The sequence below is a fragment of the Athene cunicularia genome (genome assembly GCF_003259725.1).
Source record: "Athene cunicularia isolate RWA chromosome 1 unlocalized genomic scaffold, athCun1 chr1_part1, whole genome shotgun sequence".
Lineage (NCBI taxonomy): Eukaryota > Metazoa > Chordata > Aves > Strigiformes > Strigidae > Athene > Athene cunicularia.
Window position 1 is genome coordinate 43029396 of NW_020799091.1, and position 23958 is coordinate 43053353.

General features: G+C 39.2%; 1 protein-coding gene across 4 annotated transcripts in view; it reads right to left on the minus strand.

Annotated features, from left to right (window-relative positions):
- Window positions 1-833: 833 nt before the first annotated feature.
- Window positions 834-23958, minus strand: part of KLF12 (Kruppel like factor 12) — a 187532-nt gene continuing 164407 nt past the window's right edge. For all 4 annotated transcript variants that reach the window (XM_026843460.1, XM_026843432.1, XM_026843440.1 and 1 more), the window contains one exon: window positions 834-10343. In XM_026843460.1, coding sequence (XP_026699261.1) covers window positions 10162-10343 — 182 coding nt within the window. In that variant the 3' untranslated portion in view covers window positions 834-10161. The remainder of the gene's footprint in view (window positions 10344-23958) is intronic.

The window sequence follows — 23958 nt, forward strand, 5'->3', positions numbered from 1 at the left end:
TGGACAGCGTGGGCGTTCGCTGGAGAAGTCAGACTAAACAGGCAGTGATGCGTTTTATACTTATGGCACTGTTGGGAGAAAAACCAATATTAAACACACGAAGAACACTGAGGAAGAACAAACAACTTATTGTGTAAAAAGCAAAAGTGCTTTGGAAGGGCCAGTAGGACTATCTGAATTTTAAATTCATCAGCAGTTTGAGAGATTCAAGATCTGTCCCAGCACGGCTTTAGTTTAGACAAATCTCTTGGTAAGGCTGAGAGGTCTCTAAATAAATCACTTTGTTTACTTGTTTCTCTGCCTGTAACCATGTAACATTATGAATTTTATTAGATAAATGATCATACTGGTTAGAAGCAAGCAGATGGAAATGCAAAGGAAAGGGAATATTCACATTTAAGGAGAAATTTCCCCAGTAAGGGCAAAATGCAGTTCCAAGCCTCAGACTTGGTATCCACAGTTGTCCTAGACTGGCTTAAACATAAATGAAGCTTCTTTGTGGATCGGTCAGACATGAGGGAGAAGTCCACAGGTCTTGAAATGTCCCTAGAAGCAATCGCAAATAGCAACCCTCTTCAACTAAGTATGAAGCCAGTGTTTCATGTGTTGCCATCATCCTCCTTCAGTAGCTGTTCCCTTACTTCACGGGCACTTCTTGGCTGCATGGGTACCTTAGGCATGCTGTACGTTAACCCTGCCAGCTTCCTGACAAACAGGGAAAGGAGAGGGAAAGAAGCAGAGAGAGACAGACACGCAACTCCATTTTAAAGTACTTAGGGAACTCAGATTATATAGTAATGCAAAATATTTTTATATAATCCCAGGACATTTTTGTTTATACTGCTGAGTGCTATTTTATTTGTTCCAGCTTTGCCACAGATGCACAAACACTGTGAAAGGAGAGAGAATGTCTACTCTATATGATGGCTTTTAAAAAATCAGAAAAGCAAGTAAAATCCATTTCTTGAGCAAACATTCAATTAAAAAAATCACTATATGTTTATAGGAAAGATTTTTTAACAAAGGTTTAATTTAAAAAAGTTAATAACTGGGTATTCCAGAAGGTTTGAGTCATCCACAGTAATAATTAGGGGGTTTGTTCCATACAAAATGCTTTATTTAACCTTCATGCCTCCATTCAGATAATTATACAAATGCATACATTTAAAGGTTTAAACTCTATTTCAATTCACAGCTCAATTCATAGGAAAGTTGAATACAGAAAAGCAATGCACCAACAAAATATGTCTGAGACACCATTAAAAACGATAACACTTGTTCATTTAAATCTTTGAGAATAGAGTGGAATAATCATCCTCTGACAGAATTTCATTAGGGGACTCCCTTTACATTATCATAGGGCAAAAATCACCATTTTACAGTAAGAGGAAAAAAAGCTCTGAGTATATTTACAATACATACACTATACATAAATACAAGAACAACACTTACATAATATTAATAAACTTATAACATAGGTGTTGCCTAAACACTACATAGTATATAAATGCAGAGGAAACTATTGGGAAATTAGATCTTCAGATATTTACTTTTATTTTTGAAGAAAAGTAATTTTTGCATTGAAAAACTTTTGAAAAGAAGGCAAAAGAAAGACATAAGAAACTAATATGTTTGCTTGCTAGCGCTGGTATTTTTATTCCTTTTAAGTGTAGGACCTCTATTGACACTACTATCTCTATGGGGTTACCGATAAAGACCCTCCCTTTTGCATCTTATCTAGGAAAAAGTTTGAGGTGCTGTACATACTAATTCCATTGCTGTGAAGCTTCAGTCCCAAATTAATCACTTTGTAAACTAAGGGATGTTTTTGTATTTTTACACAGGAGGATCAAATGAACACTCATTGGTACATACAACAATAATGACCTGATTAGAAGAAAGAATTTGGGGCAAAATGCAACCCCATCCTTAGGATTTCATTCAACTAATGCCATAGGGGAATTTGCTTCTCCCACAAGTGACTTGGCCAAGAATGATTTTTCATTATTGTTGTTTCTTCCTAAACACAGCTGAAAGGACTTTCCAATTTAATCGTATTTTTGACCCCACATGTTGATAGCAGTGTCCAAATCTCTCTTTCACTTGAAGTGTATTAATGTGTTTGTCTGTGTGTGTGGGTTGAAAGTCTTAAGGCTGATGGTGCATGAAACTTAAGTAATTCATTACTATCTCTGTGTATATTCTATTGCAAGCGCAAATGGGAGGTAATAACTTTTTAGGGACAGAGAGCAGGTCAAGAGTGTAGGTGGAGAACTTACATTACCAAGGAAGCAATGTATAGCATGATATGGAAAGAAAGAAGCTGTGGGGATTTTTTACAAAAAATAAGATGCAAATATAGCAGTGAAAAAAAACAGAAATGACATGTACCCTGAATTGTGAAAGAGATTAGTTCAGCACTGAAGATTATGTCTCAAACTGTCTTTCCAAAGAAGCTCGCCACATCTAGAAAGGCAGGGACAGGGAAAAAAGCAGCATTTGAATCTTTTTCTATAGTTCATAGTTCATGCTTATAACTTTAATCCATCAAGGCATCACCTGTGGTCCCCTACCAGACACTGAACTATTGTTTCTTAAATGCAGAGGTCACACATGGAGCAAGGTTTAGCAAGTCAAAGTGTGAACCACCATTCACCCCTTCTCTAACTGACAGTATCTTGGCTCACGTAAACCTTTGAAACTGGGGAAGATGTTGCCGGTCACACATAGGGACAATAGGATCTCAGATAATTTTTTCTATTCTTATTTTCATAACAGCTAAAATTCACATGCCCAGTTTTGCTTATTTGGAGAACTGAACAATTCTGTACTGAACAATCTAAAAATTGCTACAAGGGCCACTCAGTTTATTTAATAATTTGAAGTCAATAAGCACAAGCTTCTATAAAAGGATGCTGGCAAATCAATAAAATTGAGAAAAAAAAACAACTCCATGTTTATTTTTCAGAATGAAGGAAAAAAAGCCTGGCTCATTATGGGATGGTGAAGACAAGGTGCGCTTTCCTTTGCAAGAACTAACACAGGTAGGGCTGGATTCAGCCAAACCTCCCAACACTGCAAGTTTCTAAGGGTGCCTCCTTGCAGCGTTGCTGCTCCAGAACAAAGAACCAAACCCTCCTCTCCAGCAACAGCTCAGGTACGATGTAAGAAACTAATGTTTCCTTTGTCCTTCTGATGACACATTCCCTGGTGTCCTCCTAATATCCCCAGCATGAATTGTGTTCCTTCTTATGTGCTTAATATCTGGAGACTAGGCTCAGGATGACAGAATAAGTATATGCATGTTCTCTGATAGGATTATTTGCATCAGTGGCTAACATTTAAAAGTAAGTTGTTGCTAAAAGTAGTGGTCTTCTCACATAATTAACTGATGTGCATAAATGTCTTGTTTTTACATGCAAGTGCATGTGCTTTCTTTTTTTCTTGCACCTGCACTTTCTTCTCTACATGAGCATCTTCATGCACACCCAATCCTGCCTCAGTGAATAAAAACTGAACTCCCATCCTCCCACTCCAGCAGCAACCCACTGATAGCCGCAAAAGTCTAGGCAAAATGCAGAATTTTTCAAATACAGAATTCTGCCCGAATACATGACAGGTACAAATTTAGAGGATGGAAAGCAATCTTCTTCGTCAAAGGTATTAGGACAACCAGTTATATTTTGATCTCCAATAAACTCATTTTTAGAAACAGAATAAGCATGAGGGATGGCATTACACTGCTTTTAAGAATCCATTAGCAGCAGGTTTTTTTTGTTTTTGTTTTTTGGGTTTTTTTTACAGAAACCTACCAGATTTAAAAAAATAAAAAAAAAAAAAAATTGAGAAAAAAGAGTGGGAGAGTCACAGCTGACCATTTTCTTGTAACATCAATTAGTCTATTGATGCAAATGCTTAGGGCACTCAATATAAAAATCTCCTTACTCCATTTTAGGAATATCAACTTCTTGTTTGCTATTCAAATAGTCTCTAGACTGACAGTCCCTAATTTTTCAATCATTTGTCCCCAAAAGAAAGAAAAGTGATATATTTTGTCCACTTCTGAAGTCAACCAATTCTAAGATGATAAATACTACGAGCATTACACAATGAATAGAAAGGAGACATGAAGTGAACTCTGAGTTTTCAGAGTTTGATGCAGAGGATTCAAGTGAATCCCCACTCTACCCTAAACTCTAAAAAAGTTTCATTGGGCTTATTGCTGGTTTTTGGATTATTTCACTAGAGAATACCCTGGATACATGGGCACATCAGACATAAATTAGGAAGAAATCCCCTAAAACACTGCTTGACGATAACCTCCATTCACATCTACTGAGAATCAGTATGGATATGAGTCATTTGTAAACTAAGATTCACTTTCTTCTTAAAAGTGTATGACAGATGTTATCTGAGAAAATAACTAAAACCTCTAACACAATATCTCAACATGTGAAAATACAAATGGCACTTTGTGTTTGTTTCTGTGCTGCATTATTGTTCTCCGAGTAAAATTTCATTTTCACCTTATTGTTAACAGAATCCCGTAAGTTATTGCTGTGTAAAAGTATAGGAACATCCCATCAGTTCTAATTACAGGCACTTTCAGTTTCTGTTACACCTTTTAAAATAGATTTTAGGCTATCTTGCTGAAGTGTATGTGCATTTTAAATGTCACAACTGTCCTGCTACAATTGATTTTGTTGACATGCTACTGCCCCTAGAAGACTGAACTCCCCTGGAATCAGTAACGTGCAGCTGCCTATTTCAGCTGTGCAACCTTTGGTCAAGATGCACTGTAGTCAGGGAAATACAAGAAGAAATAAAATCAAATGACAGTTTACCATTACTGTATCTTCAGTTCACTGTAAAATGCCAGAAGGAAAAAAGCCCACAAAGCCCCCAAAACCTTTCGTACGGTTTTCATTTCAATTAAGTGGGTTTTTTTCCTTTATTCAAAGGCATTCTGAGTGTTGACTTATTCGACACTGAAGGACTCGGTATGACTTCACTATATCGCATGCCATCTGTGAAACAGCAAAGAAGTGGCCACTCCATTTTGCAGAGAAAACATACTCTGACAAAACAGAACAATTTACTTACATATTGTGTTTAAGCTTTGCAAGGCATTATCTTACCAGTTTTTCTGATGAAAACTGAAGGATTTTTAAAAATGTACTTCATTTAACCTATTTACACTCCATGTAAAATTGTGAGTTTGAAAATACTTTTCAACTATCACATATATTGCGGAATATTTAAACTATTACAGGTATAGTAAAATACTTTCAAGGTATTTTGATTTCTAAAGATGCAGTATCCTTATAATTACATTTTTTTGTACTAAAACCTCATTTACCGTGGAAACTGATCAGAATTTAAGCCTTTTCAAGGTACCAGTGGGCATGACTTCATAAGCATACATTACACAGCAACTGTTCTGCTATAGCGGAACTGCGAAAATATAACAATCTTTAGATTTCTTTGTGCACTTCTCCAGTTATATATCACAGGCAAAGGCATAATACAATAACATGAGCTGGTTTCTTAAGAAGGTAGTATTTTTTTGCAGTGCTTTCCCAATTCTTCTTCCTTTTTTTTTTTTTTTTTTTAAATAAACTCGTTTATTACCCGCACATGGGTGGAGGCCCATGGAAGTGCTGGGATTTATATGTACAAGTGTATGGATGAATATGCGGGAGTAGGGCCGATTTACTGAACTTGACTTGTCTGCTGAGGAAGATGCAGTTTGACACACTGACCCTTCCAAACCAAAGTACAAACTAAAAAATAAGCGGGATATTAACAGTGAAACTTACTCTGAGGTACCCACCTTCAATAAAGGAGAAAGAGATTTTTTCCATTAAACAGCATTTATTATCAGAAGATAAAATTTATAAATGGCAACTAGAATACATTTTCAATGTGGCTAATGGAAAACGAGACTTATGATCACTGTTATTCCCATTATTAAAGGGGAGAAAGGTTGTCCAGCTATTTGTCCATGCTCTGCACTGTGAGTTTACCCCAGACATCAACATCACTGATGTAATTTTCAACACTGTTAATTTTGTTACACATGATTCCAGCAAATAATCATATATACATGTCAGTCTAAATCTATTTAATTAATTGTGTAAGCATGATAGAGAATAAGGAATACTGCATCTTCGTCCCCAAGTATAAACTGCTGTTGCAATGAGCCAATTTTACAGTGCTGAATAAAACAGGTGCTCAAAAAATAATGACAATTTAAAATTTAAAAAGTTCTGTATCAAAGCTGCTTGCTTGTTAAGTTTTCCTATAATGCTGGCTACTGAGAATTCCTGACAAATCCATTGAATCATTCTGAAAATGTATGAAACCTGACACGAAAACATATGAAATCTGGCAAGGGCACAGTTTCTGTAGTGGGTATGGTGGATATTACCCATTCTTTAGTCACAATTAAAAACATAGATCTCTATCTTTCTGAAAGAATGTCACACCGTATATTTGTCCCTCTTAACTGCTCAATTAAGATGGATTTACTGTGTTGTGTCAAGACGAGATCTGGTATTTCTGCACGCTAAATATGATGTAAGCCTTCACCACGGTTATGAAATGTCATAGACCTGCGGTGGGATATCAGGGTTTCTGAGGAAACTACTCTGGAGCAATCGCCCTCGTTTTTTGCACAAGCACAGAAGTTTGGTGGGTCTGAACCACAGCCACTGAGGGAAGGACACCCTGAGAATCTGGGGGACATCAGCTCCACATCCAAACACCCCCTCCCACAGAGTAACTTCTCTTACAATACTTCTGAAGGGGACAACAAACCAGAAAACAACCTCACAGAGTATTTGGAGTCAAAGCCTGTGGGTGCTGGTATGAGTAAGAAATTTGCCAAGAACAATACTGGGTACTTGAAACCCAGTGGTGTATTACCACCAGTTGTGAGTTGTCTAGAGGTAACAGCAGCACAAAACCCCCTTACACATGTCCTGGAAAGGTTGAGCATATAATTCCCGCCTGTGAAATAAGAAAATTTAGCGTACACTCCTTTCTCTTGTGGCTTCATTCTGTTACCATTGACACGCTCTGTGACTGTGTCCCTTGGTGTGAGTGCTGCTTTAACCCTGTATCACTTTGGGGTTCCTTGAATAAACCAGACTCTTTTTCTGTTGCAGTGTTTCCTATGCATAAAGGAATGGGCAACCAGCTGAAAGACAAGGGATTCACACAGATCAACTTGGCCTTGGGAGATGAGCCCTCCAGGGTCTGTGATACATATGTTCCTCCTTGGGGAAGTTTAGAGCTGAATGCTGAAGTGTGAAGCCTTTCAATTTCTCTTGGAGTTTTTCTCTCTTCAATTGACTAAAGGGGAAGCCTGAAGCAGACACTGGTCTCTCCCAGTTATACCCTGCCTTTGTGAATAACATCAGAGACAATCTCTCTCACTGCTCCTCTCATATACTAACAGAACATCCTTAAGAGTTTCTGGTCAAATAAACTTAATTTTCTGTGTGAGAAAAATATCAGAGATTCTGAAAGGAATTATGTATGCCATCAGTTCTTCAACTGAATTACTGCTATTCAAGTAATTAGTCTAAAATGTTCCTGGGCAGGAAAATAATTTTATCAGTTGACTTCTACCTGACCTGAATTCTTTCCCTATAAATGCTGAGAATGACAGACCCATTAACGAGGATGATGTTGAAGTATGTAAAAGACAGACCTCAGATGTAATCCATGAACCATCTCATGCACAACACTGACAACCACTTTTTTAAACCAATAGCAGTAACACTGATGATAAAAAGACTCAGTTCTGCTGCCCCACAATGCCTCATGGCCTATCCAGAAGCCCTGATTGGTTGCAGCCTTTTGATGTTTTGCACAGACACCCAGCATCACTGCCTCGTTCCTGATTTAGAGATGGATACTAAAATGTTGCCAAATTTGGTGGAAGTTGATTACCAACTTGGTCAATGGGAATTGATGAGGCATTTTTCCCACAATGGCTGTAAATAATTTGCTTCAGTTTCTCTGCTGACCGCTTGACAGAGGGGAGCCTGAGCTTTAACAATATTGAAGTTCTTCCAGAGAGCTGATAAAAACTATCTGGTACTGGGGAATATTAAGAACATATTTAAAGACAATCAAACTCTGGGGCCTGTGAATGCTGTTATAAAGTATTATCCCAGTCATATTAATCCTCAATTAACTGTAATTGCTTTCAGTATCTGTATGGGTACTTTGTGCTAGATTTTCTAAAGATTACCTTGCTTTCAGAATCCCCTCAACATTACTACGGTTACTTTAGGAATCAGAATCAATCCAGACTGGTCAAACATTTAAAAACGAACAAGTGGCATCACAAGTTTAATCTGTGCAATTCCTGGAACCAAACATTCATAATTAAATGCATTGCAAAAGACCTTTATGGATACATCTTTCATCTCTAAACTATAAAAATCTCAACACTTAAAAAGTCTTGCCAAGCCTCCTCTTTGTCAAATTTAGCTGAATAGGCAGATCCTTGTGAGGAAAGAAAACAGAAAAACACTATTCCGTTTGCATGAACAACTGATGACTAAGAGTTTCTCTCTCTCCTACATAATTCAATTAATACAAATTGGTTCACAATTATAGGGCTGTATGGGAATGATCAAGAATTTCCTTTTATTTAATCTGAAAAGGCTTGGATTGAAAATCCCAGCAGAGGCGGCCACTGGTACCCATATAAAGGGCCATTTATATCATACTAGACAGCTGGCAAAATCTTATTCCCTAACTCCCAGGGAGAAACCTAATGTCTTGCAGAGCACCATTGCAGAAACATTTCTCCTTCCTACTTCCTACAGTTCATCCACTGACTCCTCAACAGTCAGCTCTTTCCTTCATCTTTCTTGCTTTCCAGACACAAGTATTATGTTGAAGGAAATGAAAGTACTTAACTGCGATACCTAGCAGGTCAGTGAAACCATCAGAAAGATTAACTCAAATGGTCTTATGTGTTATTTCTGCATATCCCCCCCTTCTGTTCATGTGGAGTAAATTATTGTCTTGAGAACCATTTTACTCATTATTGCTTTTTCTGTGCAAGAGATGCAGCCATTTCTTCTCTGTTTTGTTTTGTTGGTACATTCAATCCCATTTCATGAATGGCTACAGCACTAACCTTGGTACCAGCAAGTATAAGATCTGACTTGTGTTCAAATAATGGTCGTGGGGAAGAGGATACCTGCATGAAAGAAAACTGCACATTGAGAATGGGATAGTAGTTTTTAGATGGGCTCTTTCTATACAAATCAGAAAACGGTTCTAAATAAGTCCATGGTAAAATACAGATACTTAATATTGTACTTTCAGCAGAAATGCTGCTGCCCCTTGTTTATTTTACAGACTTCAACAACAACAACAAAAGAAAAGAAAGGAAAAAAAAAGATAAAAGAAAAAGGTTAAATGGCTGGTGTCCTCTAGGACATAATGACAAATTGTGGTACAATATTAAAATGCCACCATCATTATTGCAAAAGTCTGCTCAAGCGATCCTTCAGCTCCGACAGCGTGACCTCTCCAGCAGAGAACCTTCTTGCCTACTCACACTCAGCTTGTCTGTAGCACAGCTTGGGCGTAATGCTGACACTGGCCAGATGGTATTCAAAACAAGGGGAAAAGATGGGATAAAAAAGGTCTAGCGGTCTTGCTATCATCATCATCATCATCATCATCATCATCATCATCATCATCATCATCATCATCATCATTGGTTTGTGGTATCTAATCCTCCAATCAGCAGTGATTTTTCAGGAACAAAATGTCCGACAGCTGAGAAAACATACAAGCTATAAACATTTTTTTGTCAAAGGACGCAGCATGTAAAATAATGCCCATTCCTGTAGCATTTCGGCTGCTGTTTCTCAGGTGATTGTGATGACACTTTCAGGGGGTAGCCATGCTGAGGGGCAGACGGAGTTCACTTCGGATGGCGAGGAGAAGAGTGGCACTTCTTTTCCTGCTTTTTTTTTTTTTTTAATTTCTCTTACTATTTTTTGTTATGGACATCAGGGAAAGCCCTGCCTGTTAACACTGTAGAGGGGGATTCAGCCCTGCTGAATTCACTCCGGGTAGTTAAGAGATCCAGCTCTTAAACTTGGCTGGAACAGGTAGCGTTTCTCAAACCAGCATGTGCCTGCGGCGGTGGAGCGCCAAGTGATCTGAGCGGGAAAAGCTGCGGTCACAGTCTGCACACTTGAATGGCTTCACTCCCGTGTGCTTGCGGTAATGCCTCGTCAGTTCGTCGGAGCGAGCAAACTTCCAGGTGCAGCCTTCCCAGGTACATTTGTAGGGTTTTTCTCCTGGGAGAGACAAAAGAAAGAGGGGAGGGGGGGAAAACAGGTGGTGACTTTCCCCTTGTTGCTCTTAATCCCCGCAACCCCCTCTGCACACTTCCCATGAACACCCACTGCCTAGGGGTTGCTTTAGGCCAGAGTACACAATTATGAGGCACCGAATCTGCTGAATATAAGGAAAGGGCCTTGAGATTTATAATTCCTGTGGCATTCACATGACTAAGAAAATCAACAGGATTAAAGCAACAATATAGATCCTAGCTTGCAGGGCTGATGCGGATTAACATCAGGACAAAGGGCTGCGTAATTATTCTCATGATTGCCATATGAATTTGCTACCCTCATCTTGTCAGGGTACACCTTCTCCCAAAATGGCCAGATTACCTGACATTTCAGCATTTTATCACAGGCTGCCACAGACTTCCAATTATTTTTATGAAGTTTACGAAGATTTCCAATTATTTGTGTAAACAACACTGCAGGACATTTCTTAGCAAGCTGGTAAAAATGAACTACGATTTCCCAATTAAACACAAAAATGGACTCTGCAAAACACTGTCTTTGTTTATTTGACTTACTTTCAGTAAAATTAATTTTGCATGCAAGATGTTACCAGGAACAGTGTACAATTTTGAAGTGTACTCACCCAAGGGACTTGCACAACACTGTTGATAAATACCCGCTTACTTCAATGAGATTATAGACATGGGCTAAGTGTAGATTTTTGGAAAATCCCCCCCTCTGCTTTTCATTTAAAAGTAAGCATGATGCATGCCCCACGTTCTGTGTCGTATCGTGTCAGAGAAGACTAATACAACAAATTTTGTGCTTTCATAAAGCGAATTGTTCTAAAATCCCATTTTTGCCATATTTGTAGGCTATACTTATTTGTGATTTCTATCACCGGCCCTCAAAGTCTACATGTGAAATGCTCTTGGCAATTACCTTGATCCCACGGTTGAGCATGCATCAGAACTGAGGAAGGGAAACCGTGTGAGGTCTGTATTGTATCTGCTGTTGGTATGTCAAAAATGATTTTTTTACCTCCCCTCCTGAAACCAGCTAATCACAACCAAGACAACAAAAGAGCATCTCTGCAACAACTGTTTCCTTCATCAGGCACAATCATTCTTCAGTTATTTATTATCTCTTATGAATCGCAAGCAGCTTGCAGGAAACTATTTCAATTACATGAACCAGTGATGCAACAGTTGCTTTGTCGTAGGCAGCACCTCCCTCCATGCATCTCTTCAAAAGCCAATAAATGCTTTGCTGAGAGCCCTCAATTTGAAAAGAAATTCCCAAGTAAGAATATCATCACAAAGTTCAAGCAGCCCTGAAAAGTCCAGCTGAAATGGCCATGGGTGCCTCTGTAAGGAAATCTGACGCTGCACTGGCATGTCAGCAGGGTTGTCAGCAACATTTGAGCTCCTTGGGTTGGTACCTCCTGTGCACCATCTGGGTTGTGCCGCAGTTTTGATGTCAGAAGGGGGTGGGAAACAGTTGCTGCGAGGAGATTGCAACAATCCAGGCTCTGAGGTGACCACAGCCCATGGCTGCACCAGCAGTAACTTAGCCTAGACAATTTTATAGTCCTCAGCCAAGCACAAAGCACCAAACAGTGTTCACTGCCCCTGGGTGGCCGCAGCATTAGGCCCCTGGAATCCAGCAGCTGCTGCGAGTTGGAGGGGCATGAGCTACACGGCAGATGGTGGGTTGCATGCTCTTGCCAATGACACAGCGCTGCAAAATGTGCTCACTGAACTGTCTTGCATACATATCCTTGCCACAGACAGTTGGTGCGAAGCACTGTACAAGTACCCCCACTCAACTTGGCAGGACTATTTTAATGGTCTCATCACACTGCATCAACAGTTTCCAAGTGGAGCACTTGCCCTGTCCATCCTCAATGTACTTTTAAACTCTCATTTTGTTTAGACTCTGGATACTGCCCTGGTTGGTTTCTTTGATCACAGAGACTTCAAAAGCAAAGAGTGGGGTTATTTCTTAGACTTTAGGTACTTATTTAAAAGCACCTGAAATTCTAAGTCCCTCCTACCACAAGATCCTTCTGCTGCAATAGCCTCTGGTACACAGAACCCTAGATCTTCTAGGTAGAAGAGAAATGGAGGACCCGATGCAGGAAGGGATGGTTGTGGAAAGAGAAATACGAGAAATAGGTTGTTCGTCCATTAAAACAGTATCACTTTGGCTAAGAAAGGAAAGTCATCTGATGGAAGGACTTGAGTGCAGGTCACTCGGCTGGAGTTCCCAGGTGTTCTTTCTAGCCTCCCTCCTCAATGAGTCCTGTTTACCCAGCCCCTACAGAGCTATGTGAATGGGACAGGACTAACCACATTCCTCTCAAGCTATTTAAACCACTGAAAGAACATCATTCTTACAAGCTCAACCTAAGAAGACCTTTCATTATTTTCAATTAAATACATGCGTATAGCGTAAGAAGGAAAAAAAACAGGCTAAAGTAGCATTACTCAGAAGACATTCACTCATATGCACCCTAAAAAAAGCCACTGTAAAGAAAACTGGAAGATACGATTTTTCTTTAAGATTAATCAACAACGTTTTATGCATACCTAATTTTAGGGGAAGAATAGTAATAGTATTTTTCTGTTAAACACCTACATTATCTGTGGATTGGTAGGTGCTAGAAATGTTCTTCATAGGCAGTATTTTACTATTTTGTTTTGGTAACATCCCAGACTCGAAGATTGGCCACTGAGTTTGTGAAAATCAGAAGATTCAGGAGTTTAAAGGATGAAGAAAGGACCAACAGGAGCAGAATTGCTAGAGGATGGGAAGGTGGTGTCAGGAGTGACACACTAGCTTTGGTTAGAGCACTCATAGCTGAAATTCTCAGTACAATCAACAGAGGGAAGTTGGACCTGAGCAGGGCAACACAGAAAGCAGCAAGTGAAGAGGTGGAAAAAACTAGTTTGCTAATTGGAAGAAACTAGCCCCAGTGTTTATATATATATATATATCTCACCATTTCAAGACCGGATTGCAGTGGAGTTTAAGTCAAATATGCAACCATTTTGACTCAGACACTTCTGCCTTTGTGCAAGCCCTTGAGTTTAAATGTCTAAGAAACTCTCAGGTTCAAAGTGTGGGCATGTTCTGGCTCCTTCGATGGCTCATCAGCCACCAGAGCAGGGTTTCAGGTTACTGTCATGCACGCAGACACTCAAATTCTCATTCAGCTCTAAGGAGCATAATCAGGTGGTGTGAGTCTTGCCCAGTGTAGTGGAAACACAGGAATGAAGGAGAAGACAAAACAGTGGATGGTTTTTGGAAAATGGTAGCAAAGAGAGCTGCAGACAGAGACTAGGAACCTGCAGCAATTATCACAAGCAAAAAAAAAAAAAAAGAAAACTGGGAAAAGATAAAACCTTGCTAATTAGTTCAGTCTTCTGAATCTGTAAAGTTTTAGACTTGAAGAAGTTACCCATTTAAAAATAAATGCCTGAAGCTGTGAACATTTTCACAGGAACTGACTACTTTTGCACCTGTCTTTGACAACTCTATTGTTTTGTCCCAAAATCTGACAAAAAGATCCCAAAACACAGAGAAATTTTATTCTGATGCTATTCCACAGCTTTATTTTGCAATATATGGATAGTGAACAGTATGCCATGATGGGCATTTACATGGATCAAATGGAACCCTAGAGCATGAAAACATTCTTCTAGACGGTTCCCTGTAGAAAATTAGTATTTTCTATTGTTTGGGGAAGTTAATTATGAGGTTTTAAAGGTATGACTAAATGCCCTGAATGGAACTAGTCATTTTTTAAATCTACTATTAACAAAACATCTATTTCTAAGAGCCCTCCAAAACCTTGCCTTTTGTAGTCCAGATGCCACAATCCAAATTAGTTTAATTACTTTTACCATATTATTTTTCCTACCCTACTATGACTCCTCTCACTTAAGCACTTAAGAACATAGTTACAATGGTTACTCAGTAAATCTCCCTAAACTCAAGCAAATAATGAATTAAGAGTGCTGAACAACGACCACTGTTCAGCCATTCCTTCCAAAATTTTCACCCTCCCCCCAGCCCAACAGCTGTCTTTCCATATCCTTATTCATGTACTCTTATCACTCACCCAAGGAAATAAACCTCTCTCAAACTTTCACTTTACAACCTGATGACATTCACATATTCCTTAAAAAAAAGCCCTATGTAGGTACCAGCAGGAGACCATGCAATGTTAACAAAGGGACCAGGGTCTGTTCTACCCTGAGTAGAATTTCCCATGCAGTATGTAATTCGGCAGTTACTCTCTGCCCATCAACTAGCTGGTATCGTGGTATTTGATCACAGATACTTCAAAGACAGGCACCACAAAACCACCATTTAAATAGTTCTGGGTTATTCTGCCAGCAGGGAAACTGCTCTGGAGCTCCAGGAAACAGAGCCAGGCTTATGTTCCCTAGGCAAGGAACTTTATTTGCTGCAACTGCAGATGCCCTATGTACTCCTTGTGCACTTGCAGATCCTTTAATTTGTGTATTATTTAAGCTTAATTTATTCATCAGTTTAGCAGGCTTTTGGCAACCATGTCATTAAGTAACAATGAGGTAACATGGTCTACTACCAGGACAGAAAACATTCCAGTGATCAAGTTCTAAACTGATTTATTTCTCTGATGTAAACTCACCTCTCTCTGGTATAACACGCGAGTGCCGTGCCCCTTCTTATTTGTGTCCTCTTCAGACATTCCCATTTATACAATTTTTCTGCACATGGAATTGTCAGCACGACTCCAAGTTATTTGGAGTCACTTCTCTGTAGCCTCTGCCTGCTATGGTTCTCAGCATTTTGAAACACTGGTAACATTTTTATTCCAAGTAAGAGTTAACCAGAAAACAAACATAAGGGACTGTTCAGGGGTACAGGCTTAGCCATCTAGTCAGATTTTTCTGTATTTAAACTTTCATCACCCAGTGGAAGAGCCATGTGCTGAAATTCTACTTTTGAGAAGGCCGAACTTAGAAAAACACTTGGAAATGGAACTTAGTTTATTTTTCTATGTAGTATTTTCAGACTGGGAGGGTAGGAGCATAGGGGAGATGCCATCCCTCACTCCATTCACAAAATACAATAGATTTGAGTCAAACTTGCACAGTTTAATAGGAGGCACCTGTCCAGCCCTGTTATCTACAGCCACATCTTTATACACTCAGTTTCTAACTGACATTACACTTGGAGGAGTATTCCCCACATAAAAACAGAGGGAGGTCCTAAGGATTTAGCACAAAGTCAAAAGAAAACAAATAATCCAGCAAGCATACCTCTGCCTACGTTTGATAATGTTAAATTTTCTAGTCAAAGTCAACAGATTTGTAGCTTTGCAGGGTTGAGGACATCTCCTGGTGATTCCTCGTTTGGTTTCTGCTACAAGATATTATGCAATATACATAAGGTGTAGTATTTATGTCAGCTGGTTTCAGCTCCCACGTAAACACCAGAATCATTCTGAAACATATGGGACACTCATGCTGCACCCATACTGATAGGACTCTGAAAGGGGAAATCATAAATTGAAAACCACAAACTATGTCTAACTAGATTTGGAATTTCTACTAAAAATAAGCAATTTCAGGCAGAAAAGAATCTTTTTACAGCAGAAACACTACCTGATAATGAGCATCCCCAGGCACTCCCAGAGGAAGAGGGCAGCTTAGCTTTTAAACACAGGGGAAAGGGAAAAATGACAACTCTTACATTTTGTGTGATATTTTTCTGAGTATAATTTTTTAATGAAAAAACATCAAAGCACTTATAAAGCACTTTCCAACTTCAAAATGCCTTATAAAGCTTTTTTTAGAAAATGTAGTCCTTCATAAAAGTCTGTCTTTGTAATAGCACTGTGCAACAAATACTGTGTCCATTCTGCTGGTAGGAAAACCAACACAGCGATCATCAGCAACCTTCCCAAAGGTGCAGAGAAAGTGAAGAGCAATGCCATGACTCACATATTAGGAACACCGTACATTCTGTAATGAAACTGCTAGATGTCAGTTTCATCCCTTTAAAAGTTTGAAATATTTTCAATCATTTTGATGCAAAAATCCAATGCAGTTATTTAGATGTCTTTCATTTGGGATCTCTGTTTCCAAGTTACTGATTCACAAGATCTCTTTGGTGAACACAGAGAATTTGACTTTTGTGTTTCAGTATTGTCAAAATATGCAAATAAAATATCTTTCTGGGAAGAGATTAAAGTTTCGGATCAGTTGAGCAAGTCTGGGAAAACTATTTCTACAAGCAGAACAGGAATATACTGTGCTGCCTGTGACATGTCTTGAAATTCAGGTTTTTTATTCCTTGTTCTCGTCTGACTTAGGCAAAGCACAGGGACATGGCTTCTTCATGTGAAAACTGGGAACAAGCAATTTCTTCAATTCAAAAATACAGTGACAACTTCCACTCTAAACCACAAGACACTTCTGGCAGCTCCTAAACTGATTATTTACATGCTCCACTTCTGATAATTCAGGCACGAGTCCTTTTCCCACATCACAACACAAAACTACCTTTTTGTATCACTGCACTGCTGAGCTTGGGTTCTGTTTGCCATTCTGGCCCTTCTTCTCACTCCCTCTGCAAGGCCAGTACCAGTTCAGCAACCTTATCTCCTTCCTTCTACTGTCCACATGCCCCTCTAGGTATACAGCTGCCTCAGTTTGCCTTTATTTTAAAACAAATCCCAGCAAAAAAAGTCTTTGTGACCAGACTCACAAAATTCAATTCTCTGTAATTTAAGAAGGCAAACCCATTACACCAGTCTCAGCCCTGTTTTGTCACCACATGCAAGGAGAAAAACAAACATGGGGAATCCAAGAAAATTCTCTCCACATTTTCTCTTTTTGGGCTTCTGCGCGTACTTTGCCCAAAAACAGTACATATCTAGTACTATGTGAGATATAAATGAATTAATGCTCTGGGACAAGGATTAGTTCTGTATGTTGCTGAGGGCATTGCTGATGTAAAATGATAAATTTAATTCCTGCAAAACCAGAAAAAAAAAAAAAAGGTTTTGGAAACATAAAAGGCCTTTTCCTCTGCAGCTGAATCCAGGAGCCACACCAAATCCCAACAATAGATGACAAATAGCATTTTATTACATTTCCTGATTATTTTTTCCTGCATAATGTGGTATATATAAAAATATTTAAGTCAGTTAAGTGCATATATATATACTTAACATATAAATATATATATATATACACTTAACATATATATATATGTATATATATACACACACTTAACATATATATATATATATACACACACATAAAATATATATATGTAGTGGAACATGGCATGAAGTTTTCTCTTTCGCTCCAGCCACAACAAATATATGGCACTATCAAATTCCCAGTGCCATGGGGAGGACTGAGATTTTTCCTTTTACAGCAACCTTCACTCACAAAGGTATTTGGGAAAGGTCATACAACAGATCCATACTTCCATCAGTGGCCAACTGCACAGAGGGTGCCAGCAGACCTGTGCACCAACTCTCTTCTCTCTTTAACTGTGGTGCTGTAGGCCTGAGTTTTAGTCCGACCTCCCCAAATAAAACACCTTTCCTTCATTGTGGTCCATGACTGCAAGGAAGACACCATACAAGTGACACTTCTTTTCCATCTGCCTATGATTCTGCTACTGTCACTCCTCCTGGATGCTCCAGGGATTGCTCCACCATGTTCATCAGAAGCAATACTGATGTTTTTCAGTATAAAAGTTAAACCTTCTACTACCTATAACAAACAAAAACAATAAACAAACCCCCAAAGAAATAAACAAACAAACAAACAAAAAACAACAGAAAGGCTCCAAGGGATAAGCTTTGTCTCGGTTTTGCACAATGGATTATTTGTTGTCTGCACTGTGCTAGAAGTCAGACCCAAGCAGAGGCTGGGGCCTTGGTGTGCTGGGCTGTCTGCAGAAACAGAGCATTTAAAAACCCACCTCTCATTTAAGTAAATGAGTTGTGAATGGAATTAAACTTGTCAAATGAAGAGATACCTATTTTTATCACCACAAAAAGCAGAATAAATATATATGATACTAAAGAAAAATACTAACTGACAAAAATACACATGACAAGAGAAAAGATCATTAGAGTTAATGTGACCAAGACACCACAACATTTCATGTCCTGTGTGGAGAAAACACTTAAGAGCAGAACATAACCCCTTGTCCAACACAGGTGTCATCTGACCTTTTTCCTTTCTCAGAAAACAAGACATTTTTGTAAAATTTCCCCAGTTTTATACCAACTTATTTGCAAAAAGTCAAGATTGAAAACACTACCGTTCAGGCTCTACCTCTTGTTTCTTTTTAGCCACGGAAAAAAAGAAAGCAGGAAAAAAGGAAACGTGGATAAAACATTAAAACAAAGGCTTTTGTGAAGCTTACTTGCAGTTTTGAGCATGCTCCACACTCAAAGACAGTGTTTCTGTGTGAAGGCTGCTCTGAAAAGGACAGGGCAGGCGTGAGTAACTCCAAATACACTTCCCGAAAGACACGGGGCAGCAGCAGTAGTGGCCATTTCAGTAGCAAGTTGCTATCCTGTTCCCTCTGTCGGGGACTGAGTGGGCTGCAAGAGTTAACATCCTTGGAAACCCTGTACTGTGTATTTACTCCTCCAGGTCTGGGTGCAACATCTGGGAAAGCATTTTTGGAGGGAATGGGAGCAGAGAGGTCTTTCTCACCTTCATGCCACTGCATGGCTACACATGGTAGACCACAATCACGCCTGAGACCTTAGATGAACTGCAGTTCTTTGGAGGTAGAATATTAAGTACTAAATGGTTTGCTTAGAGAAAACTTTATTCTGCATAATGAAATTATCATTATTCCCTCGTGCCACACACAGACAAAACACATATGCACCCCATATTTACAAAGTCAAGGGGCACTGTTGCAAATATTTTTCATAACCTAGAGACTGAAAGCAATCACAGATGCAATTAAGACTTGCTTTCCCATCAAAGTGCCTTGGAATAACCATGTGGGCACTCTTCCATATCGGCACAGCATCAGACCTACAATGCGGAGGAATGACTCCCCATGTGTAAGGTGAATTCAGAGCTCGCAAAATGCGCCAAAAATGAAATCATTTAACTTTCCACAGAGCGGCTATTGGAAGAGAACTGGATGTACAAGCTCCTTGTGGTATGGACACCTGCCCATGAGTAGCTGGACTCAGACAACTATCTCACTACATCCAGAGGTTCCCATTTCTGAACACCACCTTACTAGGCTGTGGTGGCACTGTGAGCCTGCCTTGATATCCTGGTGAATATTGCACCAGCAGACATCTGCTTTTAAATGTATTTCTGTCCTGAAATGTGAACCCTGTCACATCAATGGGATTAGGCTGAGGCTTCAGCAGCACTGTTTATTAAATAAACTGTTTATCTTCTAAATAGTAACTTCATGAAGAAAGAGTAGAAAAGCTAGAAGTGAAAACTTCCATGAAATATACTGGTTTCCACATTGGAAAGCTCTACTGTTTATTGAAACTGGCAGTAAATTTTAAACACTAAAAGAAAGTATTTCTTAAAAAATAGAAGCATCACCCAATACAAATAGAACCTCCTATTTTACTTAAAGCAAATTAATTTTTAAATTGGCTTTGTTTATTTAAATTCCCAGTTTCTGGAACAGCATGTGAACCTGCTGTTGCAGCTTTTTTCACCCGACAGATACATGTGGAGGAGAGTGAACTCTGGGATAAGGGCCTGGGGAGCACATAGGGCAAGAGAAATAGAAGCTGGGCTTTTCAAGAGCGAGTCTGGAGGGTAGGTGACAAAAAGGTGCTGATTTTAAAGTAGGCCAGAAATCTACACAGTTCAAGTCAAATCCAGGATTATTTAAAAAATGTTGCTTCCACCCAATATTTGCCTAAAGAAGGGATTACAAACCTGTAAATATCTCTCTGGGACTTATAGCTAGCAAAAGGCATTAAACAGACCTTAAGAAAACAACAGGTAATGAATGGAGTTTTAAAACCTACAGAGCAAAAATAACTTTTTTGGTTCCTTCGTCTTCTTAAGTCCACTCTGAAATTGCTCAAAGGAAAATGTGAACAAAGACTAATGACAGGGGCCCTTTCATATTAAAATAATACATGGAGCAACAGTGAGTGAGAGGAATGCAATGTTTGAAAAAGCACAGACTAAATAAAACACCCATGTACTCACTAGCCCTCTCTCTTCTAGGGTGGTGTCTCAACTCAGCTATAAAGGAACATCTTGGGCAGGAAATGCTGTCATTTTCTCAGGTACAAAATCGTATTTCTGAGATGTTTACTGTCTCCATGTAATGCCACTGAAGACCCCCTGACACTGACAAATAGGCTTCATTACGTCTGTGGCAAAGGTATTTGCTCTCATCTCTCAGGAATGATATAGGCGTTGATCAAGGACAAAGCACCAAACACTAAAAAATTCATTTGGCCTGGGGGCTGTATCCAGCCTCCTCTTTAAGTGCCTAACAGAGCAGCCACATCTTCTGCAGCAGCGGCACTGAGAGGAGGGATTTAGACCCGGTGCTGGTTGGGGCCCATGGATGAAAAGCGGCAGTTGGAGCCCTGGGTATGAGCCCTGCAGAAGGTGCTCTGGTTACAGTCCTTGCCCTTCTTCACTCCCCCGAGGCAGGAGCAAAGCCACGGCTGTGGCTATACCATGCACGGACTGAATCCATTTACACTTCACACCAACTGGAAAATCCCAGAGTTTTGTTGCCATTGACCCCAGAAAGCCACTATGCCACGTTCCTCCAGAAATTTTTAACTAATGACTGAAATAAGGTCGCACAGAAATACAGAATGCTGATTACTCTTACAATAAAAGAAACTCATATAGAGATAAGAGATGGGAAACAATCTCTTTTGTGTCAGACGTTGTAAAATCATGTTCCACACAGCCTTAAAACAGGCTTCTTCTTTCTTTATTGACTTCTTCAGGATGATTCACACAATGTTTTAAATCCCTTAGGCTTCTCCATACAGTAAAAGGGTAGCCACAATGGGCTAGAACTGGATTTAGCTGTGAGCAACTTTAGATGTGAAATCCAAGACAAATCAAATTTCCCTTTAAATTACTATGTAGTTGGTTAGATTTGTCAGGACACAGTCCCCATGCTAGGCACTGCTTTGGGACATATTCACACCACCCAGTATACTCTGCATAATTAGAAAAAAGCGAAGAACTTTAAATCTCCTCCACATCTACTATCCATTATAGATGTTTCAAGTCTCTCTGTTCTTTACCTGCTCCCCTAACAGACAGCATAATTTCCCTCTTCAATTTACATAATATGCCTCATATTTACATGCTCTCCCTATTTAAGAGAAGACAGATGATGTCTGTGAAAACCAGATCATGATATGCAAAGGTTAGCTTTGGTACCAACAGGCCCACAATTCAGGTTAAAACAGAATATTGCGCCCTAGGATTTGCAGACTAAGAAGCCCATGTGTGAAAAGCGAAAGTAGCTTTTAGCCATGTGGTCAGCCAGTGGGACAGTTTGTCCATGACAGGGTGCACCACCACATGTGTGCCCTGGGCCATCACCCCCAGCCAGCAGCCACTGCCCTGCCAGGGTCTCTGCTGGTAGCCAGAACCTGCCATCTTTCGATAAACTTGCTTTTAATTGTTTCATGCATTAACAAGGCAACTGAAAGCAGTATGAATAATAAGGGGTTTGTGAGTTTTTTGCATGGTCAGTTATCTATCCATAAGTTTTCACTTTCTAAAGTCTCCTTTACACTGTTAAAATAACTAGCTCAAAGGGTCCTGGATGTTTCTTCTTGTTTTCTTCTTGTTTCTGTTCTTGTGTTTTTTCTTGTTTGTCTTCTCTCTCCCTAAAACAGATGTCCTCGCATCTTTCCATACACACTTTATCCACAACTATTATGTTGATTGAGACTATAATGAAATGTGTCACCAGAGACTTTACTGCCTTGCATTTGACCTGATAAATGGCATGACTGTAAGGCTTTGTCCCGTTGCTTTCACCATATCTAGCTTATGAACCTATTTTCATTATAGTTACAAATGACTGAAAAGTAATGACAAGTCACGTGAAATTTTGCAGAGAAATTGCAAACATTTTTGACTACTTTGCAGCTTTCCATAGACATTTCAGAAACGTCCAGCCAAACAGAGAGGAGGTCAAGATATATGTCCTCAATTTTATGGCATGAAAATATCTGCCTTTTTGCCAAAATATTTAAATTATTTAATGCATTTTACATTTTTTTCACAGATCCATGATTTCCAGTCTCACTAACTTCACAGGCCAGTTATTAAAGTCTGTTTTTTATAAACCATGTCAGCCTTTCAACACAAGGCATGATTTGACTCGTTGATTTACATAAAACATATCAGATTTTCATCATCTCTCTTCAGAGGGAACAGTCTATCGATCTTTCACTAACCAGGGCTAGTAGAAAAGGAAACAGAAATCCATTAGGATAAATTTAAATATTTTTAGAAAGAAATTTTGATGGGGGGAAAAAAAACACAGTGGAAGGAACAAGTATTATACTTAATCTGCAATAATCAGTTGTCCTACTGGAAGTGTCAGTGGTAGCTTTAGTACTGCCTGAAAGGCCTGAAATAGCCATTTCATATCATAAAATAATGCTAAGGTTATTTGCCTCTCCAAAGTAAAAACAGCAAACTGAAGAAGGGCAAGTCCCACCAGGGCTGCACGGGAGCAGACCTTATGGGGAACAGCAGTTACATCTCTCCCATTCCTGGGGCTGACACCAGCACCTATGCTGAACGCAACGCAGACGTATGCAGACCGGGAATGAAACCTAGGGCTGCTGGTTTTCCCATTTTTAAAGATTACTCACTTGTAGAGTCACACATTAGTAATTTTCTTTAAGTTCATTGAAGCAGAAACTAACTCAACACAACTCCGGTGAGCCAATTTCTCACAGTTTCTCCTTGTGGAAAGAGTTGATAAACCTGAGCTGCGAGATTGCCTGTGAGCCCCGAAGGCTCTCCATCACACCCGATACCTCCTGATAGCTTTATTTGATGATCTGGCAAAACAACAACAAGAAGCTGATACTAGAAAGAGAAATTTAATACTAGTGCTTGTGATTTATGAAATGCTCTATTACAGGTTTCACTTGCAGTTTTTCCTAGTTGGAGAGATGATACGTAATTCAAGCTCGCCCCCCAGTGGACTCTATGCCCACATCAGCACACTAAGCTTTGACGACGCTGGTGAGAAGTATTGGGGAGCTAGACAATAGTATACTTAAAAAACTAAGAGTTACTCAAAGAGAATTAAATGCAACTGTTATAATCTATAAAATTTTGTTTCCAGTTTCACTTAAGGCTAAAATATACTTTCCAACCCACAAAGTTGCTCATTCTGTCAAAATACTGCATTGTTTTTCCTCCTGTATCCAAAGTACTGTGAATGTTTTCATGGCTATATATATATATATATATATATATAGTAAATGCAAAAAAAAAAGTTCCCAAACACATTCTGCTTAGGTAAACAATTGTCAGCAAGATCAGCCTGCCTTAAAAAAAAAAAAAAAAAAAAAAAAAAA